Source organism: Cetorhinus maximus, chromosome 14, assembly GCF_964194155.1.
Source record: "Cetorhinus maximus chromosome 14, sCetMax3.hap1.1, whole genome shotgun sequence".
Taxonomy (NCBI): domain Eukaryota; kingdom Metazoa; phylum Chordata; class Chondrichthyes; order Lamniformes; family Cetorhinidae; genus Cetorhinus; species Cetorhinus maximus.
Window position 1 is genome coordinate 59,196,679 of NC_135892.1, and position 19,275 is coordinate 59,215,953.

The 19,275-nt window shown below is 44.7% G+C and overlaps 1 protein-coding gene across 2 annotated transcripts in view; it reads right to left on the minus strand.

Annotated features, from left to right (window-relative positions):
• Positions 1-6,420: 6,420 nt before the first annotated feature.
• The window catches only part of LOC144689683 (acylphosphatase-2-like), a 140,047-nt gene continuing 127,192 nt past the window's right edge, over positions 6,421-19,275 (minus strand). For both annotated transcript variants that reach the window (XM_078556974.1, XM_078556976.1), the window contains one exon: positions 6,421-6,838. In XM_078556974.1, the coding sequence (XP_078413100.1) occupies positions 6,724-6,838 (115 nt within the window). In that variant the 3' untranslated portion in view covers positions 6,421-6,723. The remainder of the gene's footprint in view (positions 6,839-19,275) is intronic.

The following is a 19,275-nucleotide window of genomic DNA, read 5'->3' on the forward strand; positions in this document are numbered from 1 at the left end:
CTCCAACAATCACAAACATCTTACTTTGTGCTAGATATGACCCCATTCAGTGGAGAGTTTTTCCCTGATTCCCATTGACTCCAGTTTTGCTAGGGCTCCTTGATGCCACACTGGGTCAAATGCTGCCTTGATGTCAAGGGCAGTCACTCTCACCTAACCTCTGGAATTCAGCTGTTTTGTCCATGTTTGGATCAAGGCTGTAATGAGGTATGGAGCCAAGTGGCCCTGGTGGAACTCAGATGAAACTTCAATGAGCAGGTTATTGCTGAGTTAATGCTATTTGACAGCATTGTCAACGACATCTGCCATCACTCTGTTTGTGCTTGCAGGTGGACTGATGGGGCGGTTATTGGTTAACTTCAAAACTAATTCCATAGTAACCAAAGTAAATGGTTGAAACTAAATCCTATAATTTCCCTGATATGATTTACCCCAGGCGTTCTGAGCTGGTGGCTCATAGCCCCCCCTAAGTGTCTGTGAGAAGTTTTCAAGAGATCAGCCAAAAATACTGTACTGTATCTGCACACTGCCACTTTAACCACCCAAACAGCAATTTGTCCTCCACTTCCGGTACTGTTGCAGGTAAAATCCAACTTTTTTTGCCTTATTTTGGCCACCAAGTTGTTATCTGGCCTTGCATGCGTAACGGTAAACGCAACTGCAGCAGCACCGCTGATGTTTGTCTGATCCTGTAGTCTATGTGTACTGTGCAGTACTATGTTAACATCCCTGGAGCTGGACAGCAGTCCTTGAAGGAGCAGGTAAAGCAAGTGAGGCAGACTGTGCTCAAGTTTGGCATGGGAGGACACCGTGCTCTTTGGTGCCTGGTATCTGGCGTTTTGATCTGCAGACAGGGGCCACACTTGCAGCTGGGAACAATGGTAGGCAACAGGTTTATCATCGAGGAGTGAGGTAGATTGCAGCCCTTATCTTAGTTTTATAATTTTATAACTTAATCCCCCTTCCCCAATGAAAATGGTGTATTTTTTAAATTTCCATTTATGATGTTCCTATGTATAACATTTCTTGGGTAGGCAAAGGATTATTGTATTTTTAAAATCCCACATGTAAGCATATTTATGCAAACAAACAAAATACTTCAGATGTTGGAAATCTGAAATTAAATAAACAGAAAATGTTGGAAAACATTCAACAGCAGATGGAGACAAATGAAGATAGCCTTTCAGGTCAATGGCCAGTTCTGCTGAAAGCGCATTGACATGAAATATTAACACTGTTTCTCTCTTCCTACAGATGCTTCCTGACCTGTTGATTGTTTCCAACATTGGAGTCGAGGGTTGTTGCTCACTACGAGCAACAAGTTTCACATTAAATAGGTAAAACAAAAATTATACATGTTTAATTGCATAACTAAATTCTACACAGATAAAATTCTTCTGTTGTGTTCATTTTTGTAGATGGAAGGAGGGCTTCAGAAGCATAAACATTATGAACCCCTTATTTCACGACTACTGCTCCTTTGAGAGAAATGTTGTAAAAAGGTTTCAGCCTGCAGAGGAAATTGCACCCAAGCTTCTTGTTGGTCTGTTCATTTACGCTTCCATTGGTGCACGTACTACTAACTTTAGGCAGCTAAACTATTGGGAGGGAGGGACTGGGGGCGGGGCTACTTTTCCATGTTTCTCCAACTCTGCTGCCATAGCATAAGCATAAACAGGATTTCTGCGTAAGTTAGAAGCTATAAGGAAATGCATTCTCCAGAAAACTTGTTTGCAGCCTTTTAAAAACACTAAAATAAAAAAAGAAAATGCTGATCAGGATAGCCTTTAGCTGGAATAGGGTGCATTAAAGCCACCCTTACCCCGATCAGATCATTGCTCGCTGTGTTTTGCACATGCTCACGAACGGGCCTAAGGCCACCACTTTCAGACCCAGTCTACCTCAAATTACCTGTAAGGGTAAGGTATCTCAAAAATTTGAGCAACAGATGAAGGTAGTTGTTTCATGCTGCTACTATGCAGTAGCAACACAAGAGGTATTTTCTAGTACCAGGCTGCTGCCGTCAAGCCAAAAAGATGTTTTGCCGATCACAAAAATGAGTAATGTGGTATATGAATTTCAGTGCTGGTACGATGCCAGGTACTAAGGCCATATGGCCCAATGACTGGGGGATCGCATCAAACAGAGTATGCATTCAGCTGTTCGCACTGGGCAGAATACTGACTGTACTCAACCAGACTGTGCTTGCAAAACTCAGAACATAATGTCAAATGTTAGATGCGATTCCACAATTGGGCAGCATTTGCTGAACAATCCCAAGTGTGCTAGGAAATACACTGACAACCAATTTAAGATTATCATTCAGGTTCACAATGTAGCTCACTCACCTTGCTAGAAGGTACATATATTCATGCGCCCTGTCCTCTGAGACAAAAGGAACACGTCCAGGCATTGCATCTTTTTAAAATTAAACAAAAGCATGTGGGACAATAGCTGGCTGGTGCATTCTCCATGGCAACACCTCGACCAATCCGAGTCGATTTGCCAACCAATCAACACACTTTTCTCACGCAATATAAATTGTTGTTGCCTTTGAAAGTTGACATTCTTGCATCTGTCCTGATGAGTGCAAGACAAAAAATTTCACAGCATGTTTCTTTTTTCAGCAATACTCAAGTTCTGTACTACCAAGTGACTATTTACATGTGCAGGTCTTCTGTTTTGTGGTTGCGCTCATAATTTTTCTCTGTGCTTTTCTGTCAGCACAAATAACAACATGCATTTATATAATGTATTTTGCATAGAAAAATGTCTCAAAGTGCTTCACAGAGGCACAACTGAATGAAAATTGACATAAGCCACAGATGGCGATATCAAAAAGGATGATCAAAAGCCTGGCCTGAGTTTTAAGGAGGGTCTTAAGGGAAGACATGGAAGTGTAGCGGCAGAGGAGTTTAAGGAGGGAATTTCAGACTGTAAGGCTTGGTGGCTGAAGGAACAGTTGCCAATGGCAGCCTAAGGGAGGAAGGAAGCTCAAAAGGCCAGGATCCTAAAGGATCAGAGAGGTGTTGTACAGCTGGAAGAAGTTACAAAGATAGTGAGATGACTTAATGGATTGAAAGACACGGATGAGAATTTTAAATGAAAGGTATCAAGGGACAGGGAAGTCAATATAGGTCAACGAGGACATGAATGATGGATGAGCAGGGCCTGATATGAGATAAGATATGGGCATCAGAGTTTTGGATGAGCTGAAAGTTGCAGAATATGAAAGAGGCTAGCCAGGAGAACATTGCAATAGTTGAGTCTGGAGGTAACTGAGGCATGGATGAGGGTTTTAGTAGCAAATGGGATGAAGCCGGGGTGATGTTATAGAGGTGGAAGTAGGTAGTCCTTGTGATGGAGGATATATGGCGTCAGAAACTCAGATCAGCATTGGATGGTAAGATTACAAACAAACTTGTTCAACTGAAGGCAGTGGCTGGTGTTGGGGATGGAATCAGTGGCAAGGGTGAGAATGACACCACTGTGAAACCCATTTACTGTCCTAGAGTGAAAGAATTAAAGGACCTGACAGGAGAATGGGCATTCACGTATAAAATTTTAACTCGGTCACAGAACAACTTCACAAAGGTAGCAGCATTGTGAGTAATGTGTGTAGGGGGTGGTGGTGTGTCAGCTTCACCTCTGACTTCTGAGCGGTCCGAATCGCTCCCACTCCCTGGGTTCTAGACCTTGGACTTATTTGGGGGTTGTGACAAAGTGCAGCAGACAACTGGTTTTGGTGCAAGAAACAAAACTGGGTTTATTGAAGTCACAAATGAACTTATAACATTAGGATTACACAAAGATTATACAGACCTACAAAGTACACTTAGTTAAGAATGGAGAACACACGGCATAACGAGGGAAAATCATGCTACTTCAGCATTGGATTGCCACTCCGATACCAGTTACTTACCTGAAATTGGACCTCGGGAGTGGGGGGGGAGGATAGGGGAAATGGGCCTCAGGGGTGTTGGGCCTTACCGAGGGGGTGTGGTGGTGGGGGAGTCAGGCATCTGGGGTGGTGTGGGGAATCAGGCTCCTCCGGTGGGGGATGGTGCTGTCAGGCCTTGGTAAGGGGTAATTGGGCTTCGGGGGAGTCTGGCCTCAGAGAGGGTGAGAGTTGGGCCTCAGGGGAGGGTTGGGCCTTGGGGAGGTGGCGGATTAGGCCTTGTGGGGTCTGGGCCTCAGGGGGGGGGGGGGGGGTGTGCAGGGCGGGGGTTGGGTGGGAGATCGGGCCTCAGCGGGGTTGGGGGATCGGGCCTTGGCAGGGTGGGGAGTGGAGGGGGGAACAGATCTCAGGGGGTGGGGGATCAGGACACGTGGTTGTGGGTGATTGGGCCTCAGGTGGGATGGGTGGTTCAGGCCACAGTGGGGGTGGTGTGCTGGGCCTCAGGGGCTGGAGGGGTCAGGTCTTGGGAGGATGCCGGATCTTGTGGGGGATGGTGGGGTTACTGGACCTCGGGGGAGGGGTGTCAGGCCTTGGGGGGAGGGTTAGGTCTCGGGGGGGTCGGGTCAAGCCTTAGTGGAGGGGTTGGCTGGGCAGTGAGTGTTGAGCCTGGCAAGGTGGGGTGAAGAGTCCCCATGGGGATAGGGGCAGCTCCATGGGGATGTAGTCATGGTGGGTTGGGGGGTTCTGTGCGGGGGTGGTGTGGGGAGACCCATGGAGGTGTCGGGGGGGGGGGGGCTAGTGGCTGCAGATCAGGTGGCGTGTTTGACATGTAGTTGATCCACAGTCACCAGCTTTCCTACCCTGTCCAGAGTGAAAATTATCCGTAGTCTTCCCATGCAAATGTCTTCTCTCATATCCACATACAAGATCCTGGCTCTGTCCACAAGTGAGGCAGCGAAAGGTAGGATCTGACAGAGCATCTGAAATGTAATGGTAACTGTCTAGTATGTCTCCTGTGATCAGACCTTAAAAATTAAGTACTATGCCCGTACGGATACCTATAGATTTTCATAAGCTCAGCACACTAACCCAATTTGATGGAGAAATTGGCACAAATGTCAGATGCAGAACAATTTTAAGCAGATGTCAGAAAGACTCCAAGAAGTTTATTCATCAACAGTAATGTAGCAGGGAAACAGTAACACAGACAGCTATACCAAATACAATTATGCATCTTTCACAACTGAAGGTAAGAAGCCCCTCTTCCAGTGTCAGTTTTGTTTACCAACAACATCCAACAGAAAATGACCCTCTGGTTCATCCAGCCTGTCTCACAGAACTACATTGCCTTCTTCATCACAATATATATGTATATACGTTCCCCATCCCACCTAATAACCATGGGAAAGGCAAGAGAAAATAGATAAAAACCCAGTCCAATTAGGAAGGAAAAAAATCTGGAAAATCACTCTCTGATCCCCTTAGCCAATAGAACCAGTTCAGGAGACCACTCTGGCCGTGATTCTTTATGTGGGCACTTAGCCTATGGAGTGCTGATCAGGCGCTCTTTTCCTATAATGTGCACTTGCCCTCATTTGCATCAACCCTGGGCTTTAAGAAACTTTGCACACAACTGCTGCACAGGCTGCATGTACCTAAGGTGCTACTGGGTCACTTATTACGCACTGTGCATATAGTGTGCTCCATAGCCTCTGTGGCCCATGATGTGGACACAGATATGAAAGATTTCATTGTTAAACCTCATTAGAATAGTGTTTAAAAATTGTATTCCCGGTGGGAAACCTTGTGATACAATTACATGCTGCTGGTGGTTGAGGTTCTCTGCTGGGATCATCATTTTGTAAATTCAGTTATTACATATTTTCATGCTATATTAATTAAAGGCCATAGTTTAATTTACAATTAAATGTGTTTTATGATTTAAATCCTATTACACCTCGCATTGTTTCTTAGAAATGTGTTTTTATCTGAGATGATATAACATGTCTAGGGTTTAGAGACAGCTCTCATAAAAGGAGTGAAGAGTAATGGCAAAACTAGTCCTGAATGAAAATCAGAAGAAAAATTGACAGATTGGTGTCACACAAGCTAAGAACACACACAGACCACATCTGTTCTTGATCTGCACTCAGTCAACTACTCCACTGCCGAGAGGATGACACATACAGTGGTATGTTCAATTAGAACAGCAAATGTAAAGCTTTTTGATAATGGATAAACAAATAAAAAGACAGGCATAGTAAGTTTAAAACATTTTTACTACTTGACCAACGCAAAGAATGTTAAATCATATTATATATAACACTAGCTTTTGAAGACATAATGGAATTTTTAATGCTATAAAAGCAATTTAATATACAATAATTAAAAATGACTTGAATACCACAGTTGACAGTTAATTCATTTTTATTCCTATTTTCTTATTTATATATTGTGACTGCAAAACTAATTGGTTCATATTTTTAAAATAAACGTTTTCAAGTGAAGACAGAATAGCAGTGTGCTTCCACGGGAGTTTATTTTTAATTTGATGAACGTGAGCTCTTAACAGCATCTTTTGAGAAAAAAAAATCATCCTCAGTTTACAGTTCTACAAGGTAGTATCCCTTTGTATATTAGTGCAATCTTATTTCATATCACTTCTTTTGAACAGTAGATTATTGCTTGTTTTAATAAGAAAGAAAAGCTTTTCCAATAAGCAGCAGTCATGCAATTAGAGGCACTCAGTTGAATATGAACAATGCTAACACAATTCCAACTGGTTGCTTTGGCTGTGAACTGGGGAGCAATGTAAGATCATGCTATTAGTATTTGGTGGTGAAATTACTGAAGTCCAGTTTGGAGATCTCTTTCTCATTTGAAAAATGTGCTTGGTCAATGCGAGAACTTGGACTTCCCACTTTGCTTAACCAATTCTTCCTGTAGAGAGAAGCAAAGGAGAATTATACCATAACTTTTACATTAGTTCCCCCATCCCTTTATTTACACCTCTCTGTACCATTCTCTAGACATTGCTGCAGTAGGTGACTGTCCCTTGGGCTGCGGAAGTGTCGCTGTGCAATCAGCCATTGGAAGTTTATAATACCAGCTGGGTTTACCTGATCATATATTCCTTCTCTCTGCATCTCTCTTGATGGCTTGTTGCACCTTGATTTAAACTGTTGTTAAATTTTACAGTGAAACTGAATAATGAATACATCACACTTTAACAGCAGTGTTGTGATTGGGACTATTGACGTAGCTTTTGTACCTGTGATTTGTGTACTTGGCCACCCAAATCTCTGCACCTCCACAGTTCTTAGTCTGTCACAACTAAGAAAATATTACAATTGGTCTTTCTTAGATCAAAAGTGGATTACTTCACACATCCCCACATTGACCTCCATCTGCTAAAGTTTTTGCCACTAATTTAATCTATCTATGTGACTTAGGTGGAAATTGGTTTGAATATAACATCCCGATCCTATTTGAACAACTTACTGTGCTTCCAAAATGGGTGCTATCAGCAAACTTTAATATACAACTCTCCATTCCTTCACTCAGGTCATCTATATGATGAAAAACTAAGGCCCCAGCACAGATCCCTGGAACAACACTTGTTACATTTTACCATCCAAGAGTGAATAGTCTCCGACCAGTATTCAGTTCTGAATACTGATGAGAGTGATGGTTCATCTGGGGAGTGCAGCCAGAGCCAAGTCCATGGCACCATGGGTGGCTCAGCTGTACAGGGGACTACAAGGAAAACTGGAAGATCAATAGTGATAGGTGATTTGATAGGGGAATAGATAGGCATTTTTGTGGCAGGATGGTGTGTTGCTTCCCTGGTGCCAGGGTCAAGGATGTCACTGAATGGGGAAAGCTGAACAGCTAGTACTCGTATTACACATTAGTACGAACAACAAAGGCAGAAAGAGGGATATGATCCTGCAGTAAAATTTAGGGAGCTAGGTAGGAAATTAATAAGCAGGACCTCAAAAGTAGTAATCTCTAGATTACTCCCAGTACCTCGAGCAAATGAGTATAAAAATAGGAGGATAAAGCAGATGAATGTGTGGCTGGAAAGATGGTGCATGAAGGAGGGCTTTAGACTCTTGGGACATTGGGACAGACTCTGGGTAGATGGGACCTGTACAGGTTGGACGGGTTGCACCTAAATAGTTCCTTGCAGAGTAATTTGCCAGTGCTATTGGGGAGGGTTTTAACTAACTTGGTAGGAGCGTGGGAACCAGGAGTAAATATCAGAGAGGAATACCAAGACGCACAGAATACTGGGAGAGATAAATAGCACTAGAGTAGGGAATAGTAAGTTATTAGGTGGGGTCAGAGTAAGGGAGAAAGTAATAACGCCCAAATTCAGGGTTAATGTGCATGTATGTGAATGCACAGAGTATGGTTAATAAGATTGGTGAGTTACAATCGCAGGTTGAATGTGGAAATATGATGATGTGGCTATAACAAAGGCTTGGCTCAAAGAAGGGTAGGACTGAGTGTTAAATATTCCTGCATACTCTGTTATTGTGGGTTTATCTTAGGATTTGTTGCTTCCTGCTCCAGAAGAGATCTTGCTGGAGGCAGTGGTCTTTTGTTCAAAAACATTTATTTATATGCCAACTACTTACAAAGGTTAAACAAGACCAAGACACAGCTGGAGCTATTCTCTGAGATGCTTCATACTCATCTCCTCTCAGTGAGTGACATCACTGTGATATAACTCCTTATGCACATGCTCAGTAACTATCATTAGAATTAACATTTTACTCTAAATCTCGCCCCCCGATGTCTTTATTCCCTTACTATTAGACACACATTCTCCTACACCTCCCCAAAAAGTCTCTTCTCTTAAAGGGAAAGTCTCTTTGGTGGTTTCACCTGTCTTACTGAATGTGTGTGCTGAACTCCTTCTGAGGTAGACGGGAATCCTGTTGCTCTGAGATCAGTTTGTGAGGATGTTACTCCTGGTTTTCCTCATTTGTGGTTCTGTAGGTGTGACATTCTCTTGAGGTTCAGCTTACTTTGCCTATGAGTTTGCAGTTTTCTGTCCATTGAACTTAGGGCAGATCTGTTCCTTCGAATGATGCTTGACTGGGCCTTGCTAGATACGATCTTGGTTGCTGTAGCTTCTCAATTACCATACTAGCACAGTTCTGGTCTCTGATCCATACCCTCTCTCCCCTTCCAAGAATTAGAAGGTTTTGAGCCCTATGCCTCTGGTTAAATGTACGAGCTTGACTCACTCAGTAGGCTTCATCCTTCTTCCTAGCTCGATCATGGTCATCCCCCCGTGACATTGGGCAGCAAGGTGTGGGGCAGGAAAGGAAGTTGGGTCTTTAGCCTGCAGCCTGTCAGAAGCTCGTATGGGGCAAACCCATTATGTAATGGTGTGGAGCGATAACTAAGCAGAGCAAACTCAAAGTCGTCATTCTTCAGCAGGGTTTTTATAGTGAGTACTCCTTGCTCAGCTTCTCCATTAGGCTGAGGTATTTTGGGGAGCTTGTGGCATGCACAAATCCATATGATGCTGTGAGGATTGAAAGCATTCATTGGCGAATTGTGGTCCATGATCAGAGATGACAATGTCTGGAATGCCATGTGCAGAGAACATTTTCTTCAAGGAGGTAAAAACGGCTTCAGAGGTGAGGCCATGTAGCTTTTGCACCTCTATCCAGTGGGAATTATGGTCTACCACTATAAGCAATATTTTCCCTTTATAGTCAAACAAATCCAAGGTGAATACTTTGACAGGGAGGAGGAGGGCAGAAGTAGTCTTTCTGCTCCTTTCTGTGAATGGTGCAAATGACACAGTTGGAGACCATCTGTTCAATAGAGAGTGAAATCCCTGGTCACTATACAAACAGCTGTGGCCTGGCTTGTCACTTGCTAATACCAAGATGCCCTTGGTGGATCTTCTGGAGGACTTCCAGGTGCAGAGCTCGTGGTGGAACCACTGTTTCATCATATAACAGGGGTTCGTCTACGACGCTGAAGTGGTGACAACTGTTCGAAATATTTCCTCAAGACTGGGTTCCTTGGAATGTATTGTGGTCATCCATCCAGGCGGTGTGTGTGAATCTGGATGCACTCTTCATCTTGCCTTTGGGCCACACAAAATTTGCGCAGCTTCTGGTCTCTTGCCGGCAAGTATTTGGTAGTCAAGGCTTCAACTGCGAAGGCTTCAACTTGTGAAGGCTTCAACTTCTGTGATGAAGGTTTTATCTTCCTGTACTGGGTAAGTGACAAGTATCTTGGACAATGTATTGGACATTTCTGATATTTACCCTGTACGTTCTCTGTAGTAGTGTCGTTTCGCATGACTCTAAGTTGGAATCACTGAATCCTGGCTGGCATCTTTGCAATTTCTTTGGTGTTCAACAGGGTCACATGGCTTATGATCAGTCTAAATCTTAAACTGCAGGCCTAGTACATAATCAGAGAATTTCTCACATGCTCAAGCCGCTGCAATGGCTTCCTTTTCGATAACCACATATCGCTGTTCAGTTTCGGTTAATGATCTGGATGCGTAGTGAACAGATCTTCTTTTGCCATCACTTTGGACCTGGAATATCGTTGCACCCAGTCATATTGCAGATGCATCAGCTGCCACAATCGTGGGAAATTAAGTTCAGGGTTGTAGTGGGTTAGGACTTCTGAGGATGTTAGCATCATTTTGATTTCTTTGAATGGCTGCTGCTGATGCTCAGGCCAGCACCATGTCTGGTCCCGTCGTAAAAGACGTCTGATGGGGTTCATTTATCTGGGCTAAGTGAGGCAGGAATTTGCCTAGTTGGTTGATCATGACCATAAACCTTTGTAGCTCTGTTATATTTCTAGGTGGCGGGAATTTCTTTATCGTCTTCATTTTGTGTGGGTCTGTGGTAATTCCTGTTGCTTGTATAATGTGCCTCGTAACTTTATTGTGGGCCAAGAAAACCCATATTTGTCATGGAGCGTCCAACTCTTGCAGTGTTAGTAAGACTTCCCTGACCTGTTTGAAATGTTCCTGTTTTGTTGACCTATGGATCAAGATGTCATCCATGTGGCATATTGATGCCTTCCATGCCTTGCAGTATATTGGACATTGTCCTTTGGAATATTTCAGGGGCTGACATGATGCCAAACAGTAGATGGTTAAAGCAGTACTGTCCAAAGGGTGTAATAAAAGTAGTTAGGAGTTTTGACTCCTGATCCAATGGTAACTGCCAGAATCCACTGTTGGCGTCAAGTTTGGTGAAGATTGTGCTTTTTGCAAGTTTGACTAAGTTCTCATCTACCAATGCCATTGGATGTATTTCTCCTTCCACTGCCTTGTTGAGGTGGGTTAAATCAATGCAGATTTGAATGGAGCCATTAGGCTTTGGTACTGGTTCCATGCCAGTTTAGTGACTGGTGAAATGACCCTTTGTTGCAGCAATGCCTCAATCTCACTCCTGACTCTTTTCAGAAGTGGGTGTGGGACTTTCCCTGGCGTGAATAGACAAATGGGTTTAGCATCTTGCATTAACTTCACTAACTTTTATAAGCAGGTTCAGAGCTATGTAGCTTGGCTGCTTAGCAAAGAGCATTCTTGATAACGTACAATGTTTCAGAAATTTTTCTATCTTTGCATCTATGTGGCATATCTAGGTGACCTTGAACATTTAACTTGATCCCCCATGGACCCTCGTGATGAATAGAGGATGGTTGTAGTGTCACTTTATTCAGCCATGAAACTCTGTCAGATAACACAGACACCAGCTACTGTGTCTAGCTTGAATTCGGTCAGATGCCTAATTACATCAATGTCCGCATTCCAATACTAGTTTTTATTTTCCTTTATTTCTCCTAGGAAGGTGCTTTCCTGGTTGTCAAGGTCTTGAATTTCTGAAGGAGATTCCTTCAATGGAAATCTCCTACTATCGTATCAACACAGATTTCCTGGAATGGCAGACCACTTTAAAATGGTTTAACTTGCCACACCCATGGCACTGCGCAATTTGGGCAGGGTATTCTTCCTGCCTGTGGACCTTCTGCCCTCCACAAGCAGGGACATTGGAAAATGACAGTGGGCTCCTTTCAGTCATTTCCTTGGTTGCTGCCTTGCTATACTTTTGATTTTACAACTCACAAATTGAACTACTCCATTGGGCTGTTCTTGGGGGATTTCGCTCGCATCTTTAACAAAAGCCTTATTCTGCCTCCGCTCTTTGGCCATCTGGCCAGTTGTACAGCTTTGCTTAAATTTAAATCTTCCTGAGATTGTAAGAAGTCAGAGTCATTCTCAACTAAAACACCATTGACTATTTTATCTCTGATCAGGTCATCTACTAGTGTTCCATGCTCATAATTTTCAGCTAGGCGGTACAATTCAGTGATGAGTCAATCCCTTTACCCTGTTTTTGACGGCGCTCATTAAATTTCGTCCTCTCTTTGGTAATATTTTTACGAAGACTGAAGTATGAGTCAAAGGTGCTGATGACATTTTTGTGGGAGGCTGTCTCTTTGTTCACCCCCTGTCTGGCCAGCATGTCATCCGCGAAGCTCCTGACAGTACATAACAAAGTGCTAACTTGGTCTTTGTTATCTTTACTTGCAAGACCGAAAGTGTTGTGGTACCAGGTAAAACAGCTTTGAAAATTTTGCCATTGTTTAGCTTGTCTGGGACCTTCTATATTTTGAAAGGATTCTGGGCCTCCAATCAAGCGCCGAAGAAATCTCTGAAGAGGAATCTGAAGGCACCCTCCCTGAAGACCCATCACAGCACTCACCTACACCGTCCACCAGCGCAAAGACACACACCTCAGTGGGACCTAGCTTTAGAGTAGCCTCGGGATCACAATCTGCTAAGCACATCGCACTTTCTGCTCCACAGCAGGCGGAAGCATGGACTTCCCAGGCCCCCGGCACTCGGAGGACTGCTGAAGGCCAGAATGTTGCTGAGTCCGAGTCAGATGACAAGCGTCTGGACTCGGTCATGTCACAATTGCTGGAGCTGCAAAGGCAAGCTCAGGAACATCAGGAAGGGATGTCCGCTGCACTCCTGAGATTGCAAGGCACGATGGAGGAGTCCCTCTTCAGGCTTAGGTGATAGCGCCGGCATTGCAACACACCGAGGTCAACACTGGCAGGATGGCAGCCACCATGGAGACATTGGTCCAGGGCGTCACTCCTACACTGCTACATGTGCTTAATTCCATTGCTGATACCAAAGTTGGCCTCCAATAGTATGTACGTGAGAGGGGTGCTGGGCAGCTCGATCTCACTCCAGCTACCCCTTCCGCTCACGTAGTCAGTCAGGGGCCGTTGGGCACCCATAGGAAGGAAGTGACTCTGGGAGTGACTGGCCCATCCAAAGCCCATCTTCCTGTGACCTCCGCAGCTCCAGCTTCACAGGCCGAGAAGGAGGCCACTGCCACACAGCAGGACCCTGAAATCAGGTCGGAACCCTCCCAGTCTCGGCCCTTCAGAGGACGCCCGCCAAAGTTATCACAGACAGGGTGTCACAGTCAGCAGGCTGCCTCCACTTCTGCTGTGGATGTCCGGGGAGCACCAAGACACAGCAGCAGGGTTAGGAAAGTTAGGTAAAAATAGTTGCACAGCCTGGGCACGGGTGTTGATCACTTTTACATACTGTTCACTATTGTCAATAAACTCCTAAGAATGTCTCCCTGCCTGTGGCTTCTTGTCCTGATGAGCAGCGTTCTTGTTACTCACATGTGAAGCCTTTCTACACAAGATAAAAGGCAGGTGTCTCAGTGCAGGGCCTCTTCCCTGTGCTCTATGCAGCCTTCAGACCATAGTGATGGTCCAGCCTCACACTCCCTGAAAACATTCCTGATGCCTGCACCTTGGCAGTGCTGGTCATTGCTGCCAGAATGTAGTGGGCAGGCACCAAAAAGTTCTTTCATTCTCACTGTGTGCTCACAGCACTTTTAAAGTGGGGCTTGCCCCCTTCACACCAGCATCTGCGGCCAGTGATGCTGTGCACCAGCTCCTAAAGGGCTGAGGTGCTGAAGGCAGACACAGCATCAGATGCGTCTAAAGTTTCATGGCTGTGTCTGAGGTGGCCCTGATCATGGAGTGCAAGTGAGTTGCCCTCGGTCAGACAGGAGTCAGGCATTCTCAAAGTCTATGTGAAGATCTATGGAGTGTCCTCGCTGCATGTCATCATCACCCTCCACAAACCTGGCAGTTATGAGGGCCTCCAGAGCGCGTCTGCCTTGTCTAGCCAGCACCAGAGCTCATCCCCATCATGGTCACCACTGAGGACCCCGACCCTCATCCCCATCAGAGGAGACATGCAGCTCCTCCATCTCCTCCTCAGCCAGTTCCTCTTCCTGTTGCAGCGCCAGGTTGTAAAAGGGCGCAGCAGACGACGACGATGTGTGACACCCTCTGCGGACTATATTGCAGGGCTCCACCTGACCGGTCCAGGCACCGGAACCGCATCTTCAGTATCCTGTTGGTCTGCTCCCCCAAGCTGTGAGCTGCTGTGTGAGCCTCATTATAGTGTCACTCTGCTGCAGTCTGAGGCCGCCGCACAGGTGTCATCAGCCACGGTCTCTGCAGTTAGCCCTTGTCCCCAAGGAGCCAACCCTACAGCCTCTGTGGATCCTGGAAGACTGCAGGGATCTGTGATCAATTCAGGATGTAGGCGTCATGGACATTCCCTGTAAACCGTGCGCACACCTGCAGGGTATGTTTCTGGTGGTTGCATACCAGCTGCACGTTCAGTGAGTGGAAACCCTTGCGGTTGATGAAGTCCACCGAGTGTAGCGATGGAGACCCAAGCGCCACATGAGTGCAGTCAATCACACCCTGCACTTGTGGGAATTCCGAGATCAGGATGAATCCAAAGGCCCTTGCATCCTTCCTGTCCTGGTCCCGGGCGAAATGCACAAAGTTGTGTGCCATGGAGAAGATGGCATCCATGACCTCATGGATGCATTTGTGGGTGGCAGTAAGTGACAGATGTGAGCCACCAGGTTCCGAGACATGCGCAGTCATCGGCGACACTGGTTTTCAGTCATCTGCAGGAATGGCAGGCGGCGTCTATAGATCCTGGGTGTCACTAGGCGCCGACCAGTCATGGCTCACTGTCGCTCCTGGGCAGCGTGTGCGGGAGCCCCTGCTGCTCCTTCTCCATGAGGTTGCTGTCCTGTCTTTGCATGGCCAGGAGTCTCAGTCACTCTCTCCTCCATCTTCTATGGTCTCTGACGGCCATCAGGCATACAGCTAGGTCACCAGGATCCATGATCCTGACCTGGTCCTCCTGCAGCACGAAAGATAAAGAGACGTGGTTATCATGGCTATACTTAGCACCTTTCCTGGCCCTGTGTGACCACCCTTTAACGCTTCCTGGAGAGTGCTGGTCACCCCTCAGATGGCCAGAGATGAGTGCGCTGCATGGCTGCCCTGTCAGCCTGCGACATGGGGGACACTGGTGCAAACCAGGGTGCTGAGATTGCAAGGGGCTGTGAGCACCTCTAGCAGTGACTGCTACATGGTCAGAGTTGGTGAGGAGATTGTACATCGTGTGCAGTCCAGCTGCTCTGCAGTCCAATAAAGCTGTGGCAGGCTTGAAGTCTGTGCCGGGGGGTAAGGTATGGAGCGCTTGGTGATCCTTTGGTGCCTCCACGTTGCTTGCATGGGTGGACAGGCTAGGAGCCCGACCCCAATCATATCACTGTGGCTGCGCCTGATCTGTCTCAGTTGCAGAGGCCTGGTCAGTTTATACACGTCCCTAATGCGTAGCCACTTCCCTCGCTTACCCTGCTCCCCACCTCGATTGCCTGTGCGCAGGATGCAGCACCAGGGCAGCACTTGACCCTCCCTCCCTCCTCAGCAGTCATCTCCGAAGCTGGCCAGCACTTGCCCCCAGACACCCACCCCACCCCTCAGCAGTCACCTCCAGGGCTAGGCATCAGTTTCTGCCTGCAACCACCCCCCCACCCCTCCGGTGCCCGAGAGGCCTGAAAACATTGGGTGAGCTGTGGAGAACGCTGCTGCTCACTCACCTCTGTTCCTCCATAGTGAAGGCTGCCAAGCGCACGTTGCCTGCGTACTGTTATGAAACATGTCGGCGTGCTTTCCTGCCGTGTGGACGGACGAAACGGCACGGCAGGGTTCCAAGAGCCTGGCAGGATGGCCTTTTAATTATATGCTGAGTGGATGACCTGCCTTCACGCCGTTGTGAAGCAGATTGCGCCATATTTTCCACACACGTCACCTATCACGCCCGCCGCCAGCAGGCTCAGAAAATTCCATCCATTATTTTTTCTATTACCATCTTCTTAGTTATATTAAATCCAGAAAGTTCCTCCCCTGCTTTAAGCAGTGCTAGCATTGCACAAATTTGCTGATGCGTGCAACCACTCAGCACTGCCCTTAGCACTGGGCTTTATGTCTCTAACATTTAAATTAGCAGGCAGCCTGAAGTTTGGGTAGAAGTTAATCGTGTGTTGGACTCCCCGTGCCCATTTTCCAGTCTTATCCATTTTTTCCCCCAGGGTATCAATTAAAAGTTATCAATGACTACATGTTTTCCTCATAGTATCTCTCGCATGCATTAAATTGTGAAAGGAGTTGTTTCTGGTAATCAGCCTTATCCTTTTAGTTTTGATCGCCTAACGGAGCTAGAGAAAATCTTTCCAAATTTTCCCACCACCAATGGGCCAAAGTTTTTATCTGATTTTTCATCACTCCCAGGAGATTACATGGCTCTGGATGGGGTTGGAAGTGTATGAATTATGATGCATAAGACATCGCAATTAGATGAGACAGACTGGGTGAACCAGTAGGGCCGTTCCTGTTTGCCATTTTTCATATGTTCGTAACCGAATATCCTTATTTGCCAGCAATAGTGAACCTATCACAAGTAGTATTACTGCTCTAAAACCATCCCACATGTTTCACTACGATCCCGGGAAGAAATTGCAGCAGGTTAGCAGTGGATTCCCACGTTGCCACTAATGTGCCAACTAGAGAAGAATTCAGTCTGAAAACTACCACATAAAAGCTACTAACAAAGAAACTAAACCAACTTTACTACAAGGTCAAAATAATGTAATCTTAGTGCTGCTTGCTGTTATTAATATGTAAATCATCCAGAATATTGTGGTGAGGTAGAAATACCCTACGAATTGTGACTTGCCATAATTTACTGTACAATTTGCACCATTAGTCTGACCCTCCTACTCCTCCCCACCCCCATAGTTCTCTGTCAGTTTCAGGAAATTGCTGTATTTGCATGTTAATTGCCAATTAATTTTGTCACAGAAATTTAGGACTGCTACTTAATAGCTTAAGTACCTTTTTAATGACAGTTCAGAAACAGAACAATTGGAACTGTGGTGTATTGATTCCATAGGTAGTAATTGTTTGAAATTTTTTTAAAATTATGTATTTTTTGTTAATTTCCTTTTTGTTGCTCTTTTGCTCTGTCTTGATTCAATCTTTATTTCCTTCCCTATTTTTTCTTTCTGTACCTGATTTGATTCTCATTCACTATAGTTCTTTCTTCGTCCCTGCCTTTCTTTTTCATTTCTTAAGTCTCATTGGTTCAGGAGTTAGACTGTCCTGCCACTTACTAAGGCCCCAGGTGGTCCTATTGCATTTGCCACACCGTTGTCTTTTCTCACCTCCAACAACTTGCAGTGCAAAACTTTTTCAAGCAGAAAGGTGACAGATAAATTCTCTAACTAATGGGGCATGCTAGGAGATGCCCCACTCCAGGAAAACCTGGGTTGTTAGAAATGTTAGCAGTTTACACAACAGAAATCTCTGCCAAACTAATTAAGTGTTGTAGGATGTTCAACTTGAAAAATAGTCACTGCCTGTGTAGTAGAAAAAAATGCCCATCAACTGCTTTCTGTTTATCCATAGATTTCTCATTTCCCAGGAAAACAATAGTCTGTTTGGAATTTGTCGTTGCATTCAAGTGCTTCAAATAACTTTTCCCTTGAGATCTTTGCCTTTTCAAAAAGAAAATTGGAATGTATGTGCAAATAAGGAATGTCCCTTGTCTATGCGATGCATAAATAAAGCAGTGTTTAGGTCAGAACATACAATTTATTGTGGGAGTAAACTTCTTAAAGTAGAAATGAATTATTTGAAAGGAACTTAAATGCTTCTTTCTTTGATATCATTTATCACTTTCAGTTCTTTGACTCTTTTCCCTGTTTTTATTTGTACATTTATTTTGGAAGCTGTAAGGGGTGAATTTCCTTGCAGTTTTCCCTAATTGTCTACTATAACTTTGGTGGAAGAGCCATGGAAATCTTAAATTTTCTGGAATTTCAAGGCTCTTTATCCAAAGTTATAGCAGATGGGTGGGAGAATCCCTGTGAAAATTCACCCCATAATCTTAATGATGCTAATGGTAAATCCATTAGATTAGGGAATTTTATGACACATATTTTGCATCTAGCCTAATACTTCCTTTAAATGTACAGCAAGGCCTGAAGTAAGGGGTTGCTAAGACAATTTCCAAGGGAGATTCTGACACAGACAGAGATGCACATATGATTACCAGTTTATGTTTTAAACATCCAGCTTAGGGTTCCAAAGATAGCTCAGTGGAGCTGTTGTTGGATCAGAAAGTCCAGAATTTGATCAGAGATTTTGAATTGGGGTAGTTGATCTCAACCAGGCCAGCAGATTGGGAACCACAACTGACTTCAATATCCTCATCTAAGGAGGGTAAAAATGATATGGTCGTTGCTTCTAACCGTTATCAAGTAACCACATTGGGAAAGATCTCGTGTAGTTGTTGCATGAGGATGGAATCAGGCTTGGGTGTGAATAGCCTGTTAACACTCACTGTCTAGGGTATTTACAAAGAATGTTCATTAGGGTGAGGTATTTTTAAAATACCATAATTGGCCTGAGAAGTCATGTATCAGGAAGAGGCAGAACCTTCAGGAGAGAATTTAAAAATGCTCCAGCTGAAGTGTTCATTATGATTGTTAAATTAGACCTCTTTTCATGTTTCTGTTTATTGTCAAATTTTTAAGTAGTTCATTTTCCAGAATTTCAGCATATGAAACCAGCCACAGTGCACACTGAGGTATCATTTATTCACACTGCATGAATAGTCATATACTTTCATCAAGGATTTCTGGATCTTGTTCAAAAGCAGAAACTCTAGCCATTGTGTTTCTTTACTTTTTTGCCTTCCCAAGAAATTGAATCCAATTGTTACATCCCAATCGTCACTTAGACTGAAATGCCTAACAAAGAATCCAGAACCCAGTTTTCATTCAAATAAAAGCAAAATACTTTGGATGCTGGAAAGCTTAAATAAAAGCAGAAAATGCTGAAAACACTCAGCAGGTCTGGCAGCCTCTCTGGGGCAAAATGTTTAGCTCAGTGGGTGGGTG